At 49.2% G+C, this 13,576-nt stretch overlaps 1 protein-coding gene across 5 annotated transcripts in view; it reads right to left on the bottom strand.

Moving 5' to 3' along the window:
• Window positions 1–1,782: 1,782 nt before the first annotated feature.
• The window catches only part of ZBTB7C (zinc finger and BTB domain containing 7C), a 150,687-nt gene continuing 138,893 nt past the window's right edge, over window positions 1,783–13,576 (bottom strand). For all 5 annotated transcript variants that reach the window (XM_068177082.1, XM_068177084.1, XM_068177083.1 and 2 more), the window contains 2 exons: window positions 10,027–11,223; window positions 1,783–4,524 (listed from right to left, as the gene is read on the bottom strand). In XM_068177082.1, the coding sequence (XP_068033183.1) occupies window positions 3,888–4,524; window positions 10,027–11,223 (1,834 nt within the window). In that variant the 3' untranslated portion in view covers window positions 1,783–3,887. The remainder of the gene's footprint in view (window positions 4,525–10,026; window positions 11,224–13,576) is intronic.

Below are 13,576 nucleotides of genomic sequence, written 5' to 3'. Positions count from 1 at the left end.
CACCCCTGGGAGGTCCAGCGTAGGTGGGGTGAATCACCCTCCATCAGAACCTGCCTCCCACCAGAGCCAGGATGGCTTCAGAGGCGGGCTGGAAATCATGTTGCAGGATGCAGGACAACACGTAGGTGTCTCAATAGGCACAGGGTACCTGTTTACTTCACCTCCAAATGGCTGAACAATGTGGAATGAGTCCCACCGTTCCTAGCTGGAGCTTATCTTCCAGGCTTTTGCACCTCATTCAAAAACAACAAAGGAATTCTGCAGTTCCTGAGCGGCCACATGAATTACAGGGCTCATGTTTGTGTCATCTGTGTTCACATAATCATAGATTCATCAGAAGATTTGAGCTGGAAGGCTCCTTTAAGGGTTGTCCAGATCCACCCCCTGCCATGGACAGGGACACCTTCCAGTATCTCAGGTTGCTCCAAGCCATGTCCAGCCTGGCCTTGGATACTTCCAGGGATCCAGGGGCAGTCACCATCTCTTCGGGCAACTTGTTTCAGTGTTTTGCCACCCTCATTGTAAAAAATTTCTTCCTTCTATCTAGACCGAATCTCTTCTCTCTCAGTTTAAAACATCTCTTCTTGTTCTAGCACAGTAGGCCCTACTCGTATGTTTGCTCCATCATTTTCCTAAAATGCCTTGAGGCCCTGGCAGGGGCTCTGAGCTCTCCCTGGAGCCTTCTCTTGTGCAGCTGCACAGCCCCAGCTGTGCCAGGCTGGCTCCAGAGCAGAGGGGCTCCAGCCCTGGCAGCAGCTCCGTGGCCTCCTCTGGGCTGGCTCCAGCAGCTCCACATCATTGTGCTGTTGGAGCCAGGGCTGGGGCAGCTCTGCAGGTGGGGTCTCAGCTGAGCCCAGGGCCAGAGGGGCAGAATCCCTCCTGCCCTGCTGCCCACGCTGCCCCTGCTGCAACCAGGCCGTAGGAGCCAGGGTGAGATGAACCAGAAGCCACCACACCGTGAGCTGGGACAGAACCCGTGTCCCTCCAGGCTGAGGTTTGGTGCTCATTACACCCGTCCTGGTTGGGAAACGGGAGCAGATCCCCAGGAAGGCACCTTCACACTCAGCTGGGCTCCCATGTGGATACCTGTGGCCTGGACTCACCACACAACACCAAAACGGGAAGAAACAGGGTTTTCTCTAATCATCCCTCTACACCCTAAAAGATGATCACTGCCAGCACTCAGCTCCCTCCAGCCCTACCCAACCCAGCGCCAACGCGGGAAAATCAACCTTAACTCCATAATCGTCATCAGCATCGCAACGCCAACAGCCCCTCGGGCTGGAGCCCATACCAGCTCAATCTTTAATTAATAAGTGATTATTCTGGCTTTCCAAAAGGTGTCAGGCAAACATCCACAGCGCTGAGGCCACACTGATGGCTGTGCTGGCAGCTCAACAACCGTGGCGGTTTTGCCTTCTCACCATGGCCACAGGCAAGAGAATCAAGTCCTGCAAATAATTGAAAAGCATCAATTAATACAGTTTAATAAATACATGAAATGATCTAGTCTCTTTTTTTCCCATCCACTTTTTAGCATCAATCAAAGTTAAGGGTGATTGTCCCGTGAGTAACTAAGGCAAATTTGTTTGTGTACGTGTGTGTTCCTCTCTACTTTTTTGTTTTGATTTTTTCCATTGTTTTGTACATAAAGCAATCACATAAAAATAGTTATAAATAGAAAAATTGCAAAGGTTTATCCCCACTTAGACATATAGGAAAAAAAAAAAAATAGAACCCAACCGACCTAACAAACAAACCGAGACAGAAAAAACACCTTGCTTCAAGTCCTTGCAGATCATACAGTACTCAGCATCTTTGGATATTTTACAACGACTCCAAATCGTAGACAAAAAAACACCTGAAGGAACCAATCATCTGCAAAATGTCGCTTATTTAAGAAGTTGATGAGGATTAAAAACAAATAGTTTGATGCAGTTTTAAGAAGATTTCTTTTTCTTCTTACTTTCTTTTTTTCTCTCCATTGACTTTTGTTGCACGTGGAGTCTTTATGGATTTCTTTTGGGAGGAGGAAGCCAAGTGTTGGGCAGTTCCTTGGGACCATTCTGCTATGGGTGGTCTCAGAGCAGAAGCCCCTCAACCCTCCTGAGGGCTGTGGAACCCTTGACCTCCCTGTGTCCCCTTCCTTGCCTCTGGTGGGCTGATTCTCATCCAGCCACTGATGGAAAAACCAAAAACCTCATGAACCCGCGGTCCTTGCATTCCCTTCGACTTTGCTGACATTGAAAGGTCACAGTAAAAAGAGAAATAAAAATCCCCAATTTGTAACATTTACATTTCCAAGTGTTGGTTTCGTGTAAAACCACCACTGCAACCCACCTGAGCCAGTAGTGGAACTGGGATCCCACCATGTCTGCCTCCCACGGCTCATCCAGGAGGAGCCATCAGAGGCAGATGGCCACCAAAAGCCTTTGTCCTTCAGAGCAGCTCATGGATTTGGAGCTGAAGGAGGTGGACAGGGTGATTCCAGCCAGTCGGCCACTTTTTGAGTCCTGAAAGAATTACCAGATGGGGTGGCCAAGATGGGGTCTGTGGGGATGCTGGGGAGTCACCCCAAACCTGTTGGCCACCATGGGTGACCTTCAGCTAGGAGTACCCTGTCGTATGTCACCACCTTCTCTTTTGAACCAGCTACAGCATTTGTACTTGCTGGCAAGTAGAAGATATCACCATCAAGACACCAGGAGTGAACTTCTTTTCCACAAAGATCCCTTGAGAAAAGCAGCAGGGATATTCTCACACCCAATTTTTCCCCACCAACACTGCAGATTTGGGGACACGCGTGTGTTTTGTAATTTTTTCTCATCACTATCACATATGAATTTGAGGGAATTAAAGACAGAACCCCAGACATTTCAGAATGGTCAGCGGCAGAGAATTCTGACTCTTTGGTTTGAAACGACTTTTTCATTTCAAAATTCCCACTGGTTCATTTTTTTAAAGCAAGGGTTTAGTAAACGCTCAGTATCGAAACATGACTGATTCTTCCAAAACTTTTCCTTCACCTTTTCAAGCAACTGAAGTTAAAATACTCAAAATAGGCTTTGGTTCTCCTTTTGAAACTTTGAAATAGCTAAAGAACCAAAATAAGCAAAATCCCCCTTTTCCACCCAGCTTTGCGCTAGGTGTTCGATCTCCGTGGTTTTTTTTTTTTCTTTTCTTTTTTTTTTTTAAATGTATTTAAAGTCCCAACTCATGCTGCAGATCTGGGCTTTCACCAGCCCTGTAAATCTGATATACTGCTGAGAAAGGCAGTGGCAAGTATCCTCCCTCTCTCCCTCTCCCAGTAAGGCTGCTAGACCTCCCCTTTATCCCTTGTAGAATAAATATTGTTGCCAGACATGGGAATTAATTAAGAAGAAAAGAAAACAAGAACAGAAAGAAAAGAGAAAAGTTCTTTTGACCAAAGGGCCAAGGAATGCAACATAACAAACCCAAGTCTGGACGGCTTGTCAGTGTCCAGTGAGCTCCGTGTGTGGGAAAATGGGGAACATTTCCCACAGAAAAGCCACCTCATGGTGATGGCTGAGCCCTGGACTAAGGCAAGTGACATTTTTGGGGGTGTTGAAGAGAGCAGCAGTCCTGGTCTGGCCTTCCCAGATGGAGCTGTGAGTGGAGGGATGGGACAGTGAGTGCCTGACGGCCCCAAAGCCAAGTGCAGAGTCTAAAGTGCCGGTGGCCACGGGGCACAGCACCTGCCCATGCCCTTCTCACCCCAGGGATGGCCCCATGCCCCAAGCTCCATGGCAGTGAGAGCACAAAGAGCTTCCTGGTAACCTGATGATGCAGAAGGGCAGGTGGGAGCCCAGGGGAGTGAGCTGCCTTGCTGGGATGGGAGCATACGCATGGTGGGACTGGGCACGGGTTTAGTTGCTGGCCTCTGAGATGGGACCCATGTGGCCAAGCCCTGCCAAGCCACTGAAGCCTGTGCTCCAAGGGTCTGGGAGAGGGAAGAAGGGTTGGGCAGCGAGGTTTTCATTGTGGCCCAGGGCGAAGGCGAAGATGCCCGCGTTCCTCTCCATGTCCATCTGGGCCTGCCTGAAGAGCTTCATCTGGGTTTCTTCAATTTGGCTCTCCAGCTCCTGCAGGCTGAAGGGGGTCTTGGCCCCACTCAGGAAGTGTTTGGGGCTGGGGCCGGGAAGGCACATGGCCGTGCTGCTGAGGTGGCTGCTCATCTCCTCCAGCGTGGGCGGCATCACGAAGCTGTTCTCCACGGGCGGGCCCCCGGGGGCGAAGAGCAGGCTGGCCGCCCGCCACGCCGCAGGCTTGCGGCCGCGCCGGGGCCGCGCGATGCGGCAGCTCTGGCGCTTGATGTGGCGGTGCAGGTGGTCGGAGCGGGTGAAGCTCTTGTAGCAGAACTCGCACTGGTAGGGCCGGATGCCCGTGTGGATGCGCATGTGGTTCTTCAGGTCGTAGTTGTGCACGAACTTGGCGTTGCAGTGGATGCACAGGTACGGCCGCTCCCCCGTGTGCTTCCGCATGTGGATTTTGAGCTTGTCCTGCCTGCAAAAGAAAAAGGTGTTTGGTCAGGTGGTGTGGGCCGGATGGGGTGTGGTTGGGATTGCTCTTTTTGGGGTTGGCTCCCTGATTGGGATCAGGGGAGGAGGTGATGGGATGGTGGGGAGCTTATCATGGGGCCTCTCCCAGTGTATGGATGGTCTTGCAGGCTGATGTTTGCATTCGCCTCCTCCTTCCTGGGCACTAAAACATCATACACAGAAGAGCCCTCCATGTCAGGAGTTGGCAGCCCATCCTAGAAAGTTCAAAACTTAAATTGGAGGAAAAAAAAAAATCCCTGTAATAAACCCAAAAAACACAGAATCAATTAATGCTGGAGAAGACCTAAGATCATCAAGTCCAACCATACTGCCAGTCAAGGCCACCACTAACCCATGTCCCCAACTGTCACATCCAGATGGCTTTTAAATCCTTCCGGGGATGGAGATTTCACTGCTGCCTTGGGCAGCTGTGCCAGGGCTGGACAGCCCTTTCAGGGAAGATATTTTTCCTGATTTTCCAAGCTGAACTTTCTTTGGCACAACTTGAGGCTGCTCCCTCTTGTTCTGTCCATTGTTCCCTGGGAGAAGAGCCTGACCCACACTAGGCTACATCCTCCTTCCACGTACTTGTAAAGAGCAAGATTCTAAATATGGGAATATATCTGTATATAACTAAATCAGAGATTATTAAATAAATACAGCCCTATTCCGGCCTGTAAATAAGGAAATCAGGTGGGATTTGAGAGCCTGGCAATGCAGGACAATACTGCTTAAATTCAGTACCTCTTGGAGCCGATTTTCCTCTCCTTTTATTCTTGCACTGACCACATGGTGTCTCAGGAGCTTTCTTTTGGAGCAGGAGCATCACAGAGGGTGATGCTGCCAGAGGTGCAGCACCGAGGCACTCTGTCCTTCCCTGCCAGGGTCTCCAAGGACAGCACACATCCAGCAACCCACGCAGTTTGGAGAAGTTTCTTAAGTTCAGCCATGGAATAGCGTAATATCCATCCCAATGGCACTTGTTTACAAATATTTATAGAGGTGTTTTTTAAGGGGAACATCTAAAAGCAAGAATATTTTCCCATACGGGCAATGCAATCACAACTTTTTCCCCAAAAAACAAATGTTTCCTTCTGCAGCCAAAAACTGAAAAAAACCAAAATCACAGCTGAAAAAAGTGAAGCTGATTATGGCTCAACTGAGCTGAACACTGCTTCCTAGGTTACACTATTGGAGTTCAAGTAAAGAGAAAAGTGGGAGAATTCATATTGTTTTCCAAAATTATTTCAGTATGAACCCTCCAACATGCTGGTATTGAAGCTAAAAATATGCAGAATATGTGGAGTCATGTCACTATTAGATATAAAATATATATTACAGCTATGCCATATAAAACTATATGGTGTATTTTAATATAAACAGTAAAGAATATACAATTTATTATTGTTTTAAAATATAATTATATTATAAGTTGCATAACGTAAGTATAAATGATGATGATTTAATTTATGTAACATAAAAAGCACACAAAAATCTGTTTCTTCTGGCAGGTGAAGCCCTCAAAACTTGCAAGGTGCTGCCTCTGAACTAGTTTTTGCCACCCAGCCCATTTGTGCACAGTTCAACAGTTTTTGGTGACATGCCCAGCAGGACAGAGGTGTCGGCCACACCATGAGGAATGCAGGTCTGGGCTGGGCATCCATGCCCACCAGTCCCTCAGGATCAAGGATGCAAAGGACTATCCCTAGCAGGAGAGTGATTTCTTCACCAGATGATGCTTCATTGCTCCTGGGAGACTGATCCCAGCCTGGTCCTGCACGGACAGATTTTTTTAGGGACACATGAAAAAAGCCATCTCTCAGTCTCTGTGCCAAGCTCAGGGCAACTTCCCACTGTGGCATTTTTAAAGCTGGTGTTACCCCAAGGTTTTCACACAGGTGCATTTTCTCTGGAAGGGCTGGAATCAGTGCTCAGCATCAGACAAAGCAGCAGCAGGGAGAATTTCACCCCGAACAGCGAAGTCGCGCGCGGATGAGCGCGGGGGCTCGTACTGCAAAGCTGGGGGAAATGTTAATAAAAAGCAGAGCTGCCGAGCCCACCTATAATTTAATTTAAACCTCTGTAGGTAATGTTTAACCTAGCAGGATCGCTTTTCCTAATAAACACGCTGCGTGCCGGGACTGTATAATGTAAATACTGGCAAAGCTCTTTTCAGGCTATTACCCATCTCCGGCAGCAGACCGGGAGAAACCCAATCCTCCCCGCCCCGGCAGCATCTCCGGGGAATGCAAGGGAGGTTTGTGGCTCCACCTGGAGCTGCTCAGAGGCTGGAGGGGGGAGAGGTGCTCTGTGGTGAAGCACCCCAGGGGGGATGTGGCATGGGGAACACGGGGTTTGGAAGCTGGGAGCTGGGCTGGAGGCTCGCTCCGACGGAGATCTACACTCTGTGTGTGTGAATAACCTTAATGCAATTGCATTAGGAGAGCGATTAGAGCTCTGTGAGCTGTCACAACACAAATAATAGGAACAAATAATGTTAACCTTTCCAGCTGGAACGGTATTTCCTTGAGCACTCTGGGGTTGTCTTGGTGGAAAAGCTGAAATATTTGCAGCTTTCTCCGGCGTTCTAGCAGGGTGGAACAGCAGACTAGAAGCTGAGAGGCCTTTGTTTAAGGAAAAAATAATTAATGAGCCATTAAATGAAGTCCTGCTTCCTGCCATCAGGTGTCCGTGGGCAGCACGAGTGGCAGGTCCAGGTGCATGTAGGGTCCTTGCTGGGGGATGTGAGATCCCACTGATGTGGGGAAGGGATCTGCTGGGGAGGCTGGGGCACTCCTCACCCAGGGAAATACATCTTCTCCATTTCCCCAGTAGATATTCACCTCCACAGTGCCTTAAATGCAGAAATAATGCAAAGGACTGATTCATACTGAAATTCCATTTGGGAACCTCTGCTTCCCTGCACTCTCACTCCGAGGGGACCCCAAAAGGGACCATCTGAGCCTGCATCTCCCCAGTGAAGGCACCGTGGGTGCAAGTCCAATGCTTTCAGAAAGCACGGGATTCCTCCCCACCTCCGAGACCAAAACACATAATGCAAGTAAGTGGCAGCACTCGGGAAATCCCAGTAGAAATGTCCTTCTACATCTCAATCACTCCACGTTTTAAGCAAAAAAACTCACAAGTATTTTTGCTTAAAACTACACTTTTTCCTAAAAGAGAGCTCTCACACCACAGTAATGATGGAAACAGCTAAGAAAACCCCACCCCCAACAAAACCAATTAGCTGCACGCTATTCAAAATCCTTCCACACACATTTAAAAACAAATCAGTATTTTAAGATATCTGCTTAGCTCAGGGTGTTAAAGAAGGAAAAGACCCTCCAGCACCCAGCCCTGCATGGGGTGACCCACAAGACCAGTTTTCATCAGTGGTGTTGGGGGACTGCACTGTTGGGTGAGTCCCAGGTTTTTGATTTTTTCTTTCCCTTGGATTAAGTCCCCCTAACCCCTGTGCCCTGTATTTAGAAGCTGCTGAGCACATGGGGAATGTTGAAACTATCAGGTTTAGTCCCTGTATTAGTAATGGGCCATGCTAGACCAGTTCTGTGTGGAGTTTTTAACCTCTACCACACTTAATAACCTGTCTGGATTAGGCGTTGTGCCTCAGTTTCCCTGAACTAAGTGAACAATGCTGCCCTTGCCTGTAAAGTACTTTGGGAGCCCTGTGGGAGGGCTCAGCTCTGTTATTCCTGTTCCAGGGAAGATGTCAGTGATGGATCTAGCCATGCTATTTCATCATCAAAAATTAGCACCCGCAGCAGCACACACAAGAAAGCGACAGGGACCACAGGATGGGGCTGGCCAGGCCATCCCTCCAGTCCAAGAGGCCACCACACCCACAGGGCTGAACCCACACCACAGAGACAGCAGCCCAGGGCTAACCTGGGGATGCAGCACCAGCAGGAGCCGGATCCAAATTCCTGCAGGCAGGAATTATCACCATGCAGTGGCCTTTCCCCTGCAAATACCAGGGTGAGCTGGCTCACGCTGCACATGCCCGCCCGAGGCACGATGCTCCCCGCATTATAATATGGTGTCTGCTGTGTTAATGGAGGGGAGCATGGAAATTTATTTTCAGGTCAAATTCTCATCATCTGCATATCTTCCATTCGAATATTATCATAGGGACAGGAGAAGAAAAGACAGGCTGAATGCAGGAGCACCCCAGGTGTCTGGCCATTGTGAGGAGCTCGCCTCTGCCTACTGTGCAGATTATTTTCCTCTGGTTTTCTCACCCCAGCTTAATAGGGCTCTCTCTCTCTCACATGCAGCCAGGAGCTGAAATACCATGCTCTTGTCAGAAAGCTTTATTATTATGGTAAAGATTGTTCTCATTAGATATTAATTATACTCAGCAAGAGCAGGTCCAGGAATCTATTTGTCTCCACTCACCGATTAAATTTGCCCAGCTTTGCAGAGCACGGTTTCAGGCTGGAACAATAGATTTGCACAGCTAAATACAACTTGGCAGGAGAAGTTACAGCTGCCCCATCTCTGGAAGGGTCCCAGGCTAGGCTGGACAGTGATGGGAGCAACCTGGGATAGTGGATGGTGTCCCTGCTCATGGCAGGGGGTGGAAGTGGATGAGCTCTAAAGTCATTTCCAACCAAAACCATTCCATGATTCTGTGAGTCCAACTCAGTCTTCCCTCAGTCTACCAAATCATGTCCCAGGTGTCACATCTACACATCTTTTAAATCCCTTCAGGGATGGGGACATCTCCACTGCCCTGGACAGACTGTTACAGTGCTTTGCATGAAGAAATTGTTCCTAACACCTAATCTAAACTTCCTCTGGTGACGCTTGAGGATGTTTCCCTTTATCCTGTCATTTGTTACTTTGGGGAAGAGACTGAGACCCCAATTGCACTACTAAGACACAATAATTAGGGCCACTCCAGCCCCAGAAAGCCCAGAAAGCCCAGATACTGTCATGTCCGAACGTGTGCAACTTGGTTGTGGTCTACACTGATGCCAAAATGTGCAAACCCAAACTAATTACATCCTGTGGCTAAATGGCCCTCCCAACTCCATGCATCTCTCAGCACATTAGAGATGAAGTGTCCTTGGCTGTTTGACCATCTGTTTTCCAGCTCACTCTGGTCCCATTGTGGTGAACTATGGTGGGGTTGAAAATATCCTGTTACTTATTTAAGATTTTGTCCAGTGAGGGGATGGATCCAGTGAGCTGTGGATGTCATCCACAACCCACAAAAATCAGTAGTTTCTTTTTCTTCCTCCACCCTCCCTTCCTCCCTTTTAATTTTTTTTTTTTTTCCGAAGGGACAGAGATCATCCCTGCTTTCTTCCCTACTTTTATTTTGGGACAAAAACTCTGGTGAGTTTTCTCTGATGAGCAGCTGAGAAATCAGTCATGGGTTATGATGTGGCCCCTCCAGCCACCACCCCACTCCCCACACACAGCAGAGGTGACCAACACACACCTGGTAAAGCGAACTTCACAGATATTGCACATATAGGGCTTCTCCCCCGTGTGGGTCCTCATGTGCCTGGGCAGCTTGCCAGCTCCCATGATGACTTTGTTACAGATGGGACACTGCTGGGATGCCTTGGGCTTTATTTTCCTCTCTTCCTCCAGGGGCCATGGGGGAAAAACTCCTCCAAACTGGGTAGCACTTAAGAAATTGAGATAAGCGCTATAGTCAGTCTCTGCCTTAATATGCCCTAAGGGAGCTGCTGGGGCGTTGGCAAACATGTCCTTGAAGAAGTCATTAGGGAAAGGAGGCGGAGGCAGGTCTTCCTTCTCCTCCTCTTCCTTGATCTTCCTCTTTTTGATCACCAGATCCAAGGGGCCGTTGTCTACTTGTGGCTCCTCAAGCTGGGAGAAGGAGTTAAAGTCGCCGTTCCACAGGTGGGGGAAGAAGCTGGGGGCGAAAGGAGACAGAGCTGGCCTCCGTTCTGGGATGTTTGCCTTAGGGTACAAGTTTTCACTCAGCAAGGACTCTATGGAGAAGTCTCGTATCATGCCCAAGTGTCCAGAGGAGTTACTGGCTGGGAAGTGATTCGGAAAATCTTTAGGTGCTTCTGTGTAAGCTTCTTCGGTAAGATCGGACTCAGAAGGGCTTTGGTGGCAGCTTACTTCTTGTACATCAGCTAGGTTCTCCTGATTGACAAAATCTTCCACTTCCTCCTCCTCCTCCTCTTCCTCCTCATCTTCATATTCATCTTCATCATCATCGTTGTCCTCTTTGTCATCCTCCTCCTCGGCCTCTCTGTCGGGCTCCATAATTTCAAGGCATACATTGATGATGCTCTGGATCTCCAGCATTTTGGCGGCGCTGAGGATGTGCTTGACGTTTGAGGTGGTGATGGTGAGGGTTGAGGTGTAGGCAAACTCGAGGATGGCAGAAAGTGCTTCAGGCTTGACAAAGTCAATCTCGTAAACATAGGGCTGGTCTGTTAAAGTGCCGGTAGTGAAGAGTTTTTTGAAGTACTTGCTGCAGGCAGCCAGGACGGAGCGGTGGGTGCGGTACTCCTGGTCCTGGACGATGAGGATGACATCGCAGAGGAGCCCGTCATGCCGCTGCTCGTTTAAACCACACAGGACCTCGCTGCTGTGGTTCGGGAAGGGGATCCCGATAAGATCTTCAATGCCATTGGCCATATTCTCATTTAGTGCCCTAGGACAAAGCACCAACAGCAGAGCGTTAGCAGGGGATTCCCAACTGATAATGCCAAAACGATGCCGCCTTCTCCCAGACTCCTTCCCTCCTCTACCTCACCTGCCATCACCTCCTGCCTGCACTGTCTCAGTGTGTCTCTAGGCCACCTTCAGCTCCTTCCAGATCCTCTGTGATTGAACCTCTGCTTCTCTCCCCACCTTCTCATCTCCTTCTTTGTCCTCATCCTTCTCAATTCCCACCCTGTTCACCTTTTTTCACAACACAAGTTCCCTCTTCTCTTTCACACCCCTCCCCCAGGAACCTTGTGCAATGACTCCCTCCCCATCACATTTCTTCTACATCCCCCTGGAGCCAGCACTGTTCCAGGCACATGTTGGATTTGCCCCGCCAGGAGCTCCATGGGGAAAGTGTGATGCGGTATTGCTTCACACTGCCAAGAGCCAGCACCTACACTGCTTAAACGAGATGAGCCAGGGAGTGCCCATCTCATCCACGTGATTGTTTTTGGGGCTGGTACACCTGGGAGGGTCACGGCTTCCTGCTGCAGCAGGAGAGGGATCCTTATGGATCTTCAGTTCTACTTCATGCCTGGAAACTATGACGTATCACCTCACATGGGGACAAGCCACGTAGGAATGTCTTCCTGAGGGATCTGGGAATGGGGAGGAAAGCAAGGATTTGTGTCACAGTGTATACCTGAACACTCAGAGGAAGACCACCAGGTAGCAAGGACCTGACCACCTTCATGACACAGATTGTTGTCTGCTATCTTTTCCCATGAGCTGAGCTCTCTCCATTCCCAATCCTGCTTGGACTTGTCAGCATGGTATCAAAAATGTCCTGTGCATCTGGCAGACATCTTACCCTGCTAGAGCAGCTTTAGCTTCAAAGGAAAATTCGGAAGCAAAAAACCCACACCCAAGAGGAAAACCTGATTTTTTTTTTTTTTTAGCCATTTTTTAATCTGTAAGATGTTTCCTCTTTCACATGGCTCCAGCAGCCCTTCCACATGAGAAATCCCAGGAAAGGAAAGCGATTTCCTCCAGCAGGTGACGAATACATTAATCCCCTTACAGACAGAATACATCAAACAGACAGAACAACTTTGAATACACTAACCCTTGGAAACCCCCAGGACACAGAGCATGTGTTCATGCAGTGTCACCTCCACCAGCCCTGGCCCTGCTGCAGGTAGACACTTGCTTCACAGCCAAGGGACAGAGCAGTTAATCTCCAGGAGAACTCAGGGCACGTGAAAGCAAAACTGCAGCCCCACTCCATCCCTTCTGCAAGGCTGACACCATCAGGCAGGTTCCCCAATTCCACACCATGCTTCCTCTGCAGCTCTCCTGGGATCCATTGCCATGTCCTGGATATCCATACCTGCTCAGTTTCTGGCTCTGCTGATTCCAAACCTCCTTCAAAACTATCAGTGGGGGACCTGGTTTACTTCAGCTGGCTCCCACCCTCCCAGCTGCCTCGGGGATGGAAAGAGCCTGGTCTGATGGAGGCCGTCCATGAAAACCTGTGCTTCACCTTGGCCAGCAACCCTTGGGGAAGCCTGGGGGGCCTGAAGAGGGGATTAGACTCTGCAGGAAACTTTCCCGTGGGAAAAGGAACCCTTTTCCTCCCTCCCCAGGGAGACCTTGCAGGTATCTCCCCCACACACAACCAGCACTGCCAAAAACGGGTGGGCGGGAGCCAGAGAGTGAAGGTTTTGGAGGATGGCGCAGCCTAGAGGGAGGTGATGGACCACAGGCCTGTGGGGAGCACAGGGATAGGGGACAGCTGTCCATGCTCAGTGAAGCCTCACAGGGGCTGGAGGGCAGCCCCAGCCACGGGAAGCCCTCTCCAGCCAGCTCCCCTAGCCCAGAGCTGGGCAGGAATTACACCCAGCTCCGGCCACCGACGTTTTCAGTGGAGGGAGGACGCTCCAGCCCCGCATCCCATGGTGTGCCCATTACCTCCACGCTAATTACATCTGTTGTCTGAAACAAATTGATTCATTACAGTGTGCTGTGCTTAACCATGTTAACCAGCAACGCTCCTCTGCGATCCCGACCAGCTCTGTATCAAATCCTCCTTGAAAATCACCGATAAATGACAGTAAATCTAATACCTTCTCCAAGTGGAGTGTAAGATAATAAATAACCTCTGAGCCAGGGAGGAAAAGACAGCTTCCTTTCTAGGGCTTTGTATCTTGAATAATAAGCGTGAGCAATTAAATTTCTATTGCTGTTTTTATCATCTACTCGTTTATTTTTGTTTGGAAGGAGCCTGAGTGTTAAAGGAGCTTCTTGCATGAAGGAACGTGTCTTCCTATTTTCATCTTTCACTGCCAGATCACCCT

Source organism: Anomalospiza imberbis, chromosome Z (assembly GCF_031753505.1).
Source record: "Anomalospiza imberbis isolate Cuckoo-Finch-1a 21T00152 chromosome Z, ASM3175350v1, whole genome shotgun sequence".
NCBI lineage: Eukaryota > Metazoa > Chordata > Aves > Passeriformes > Viduidae > Anomalospiza > Anomalospiza imberbis.
This window is presented reverse-complemented; position numbering and strand designations above follow the sequence as displayed.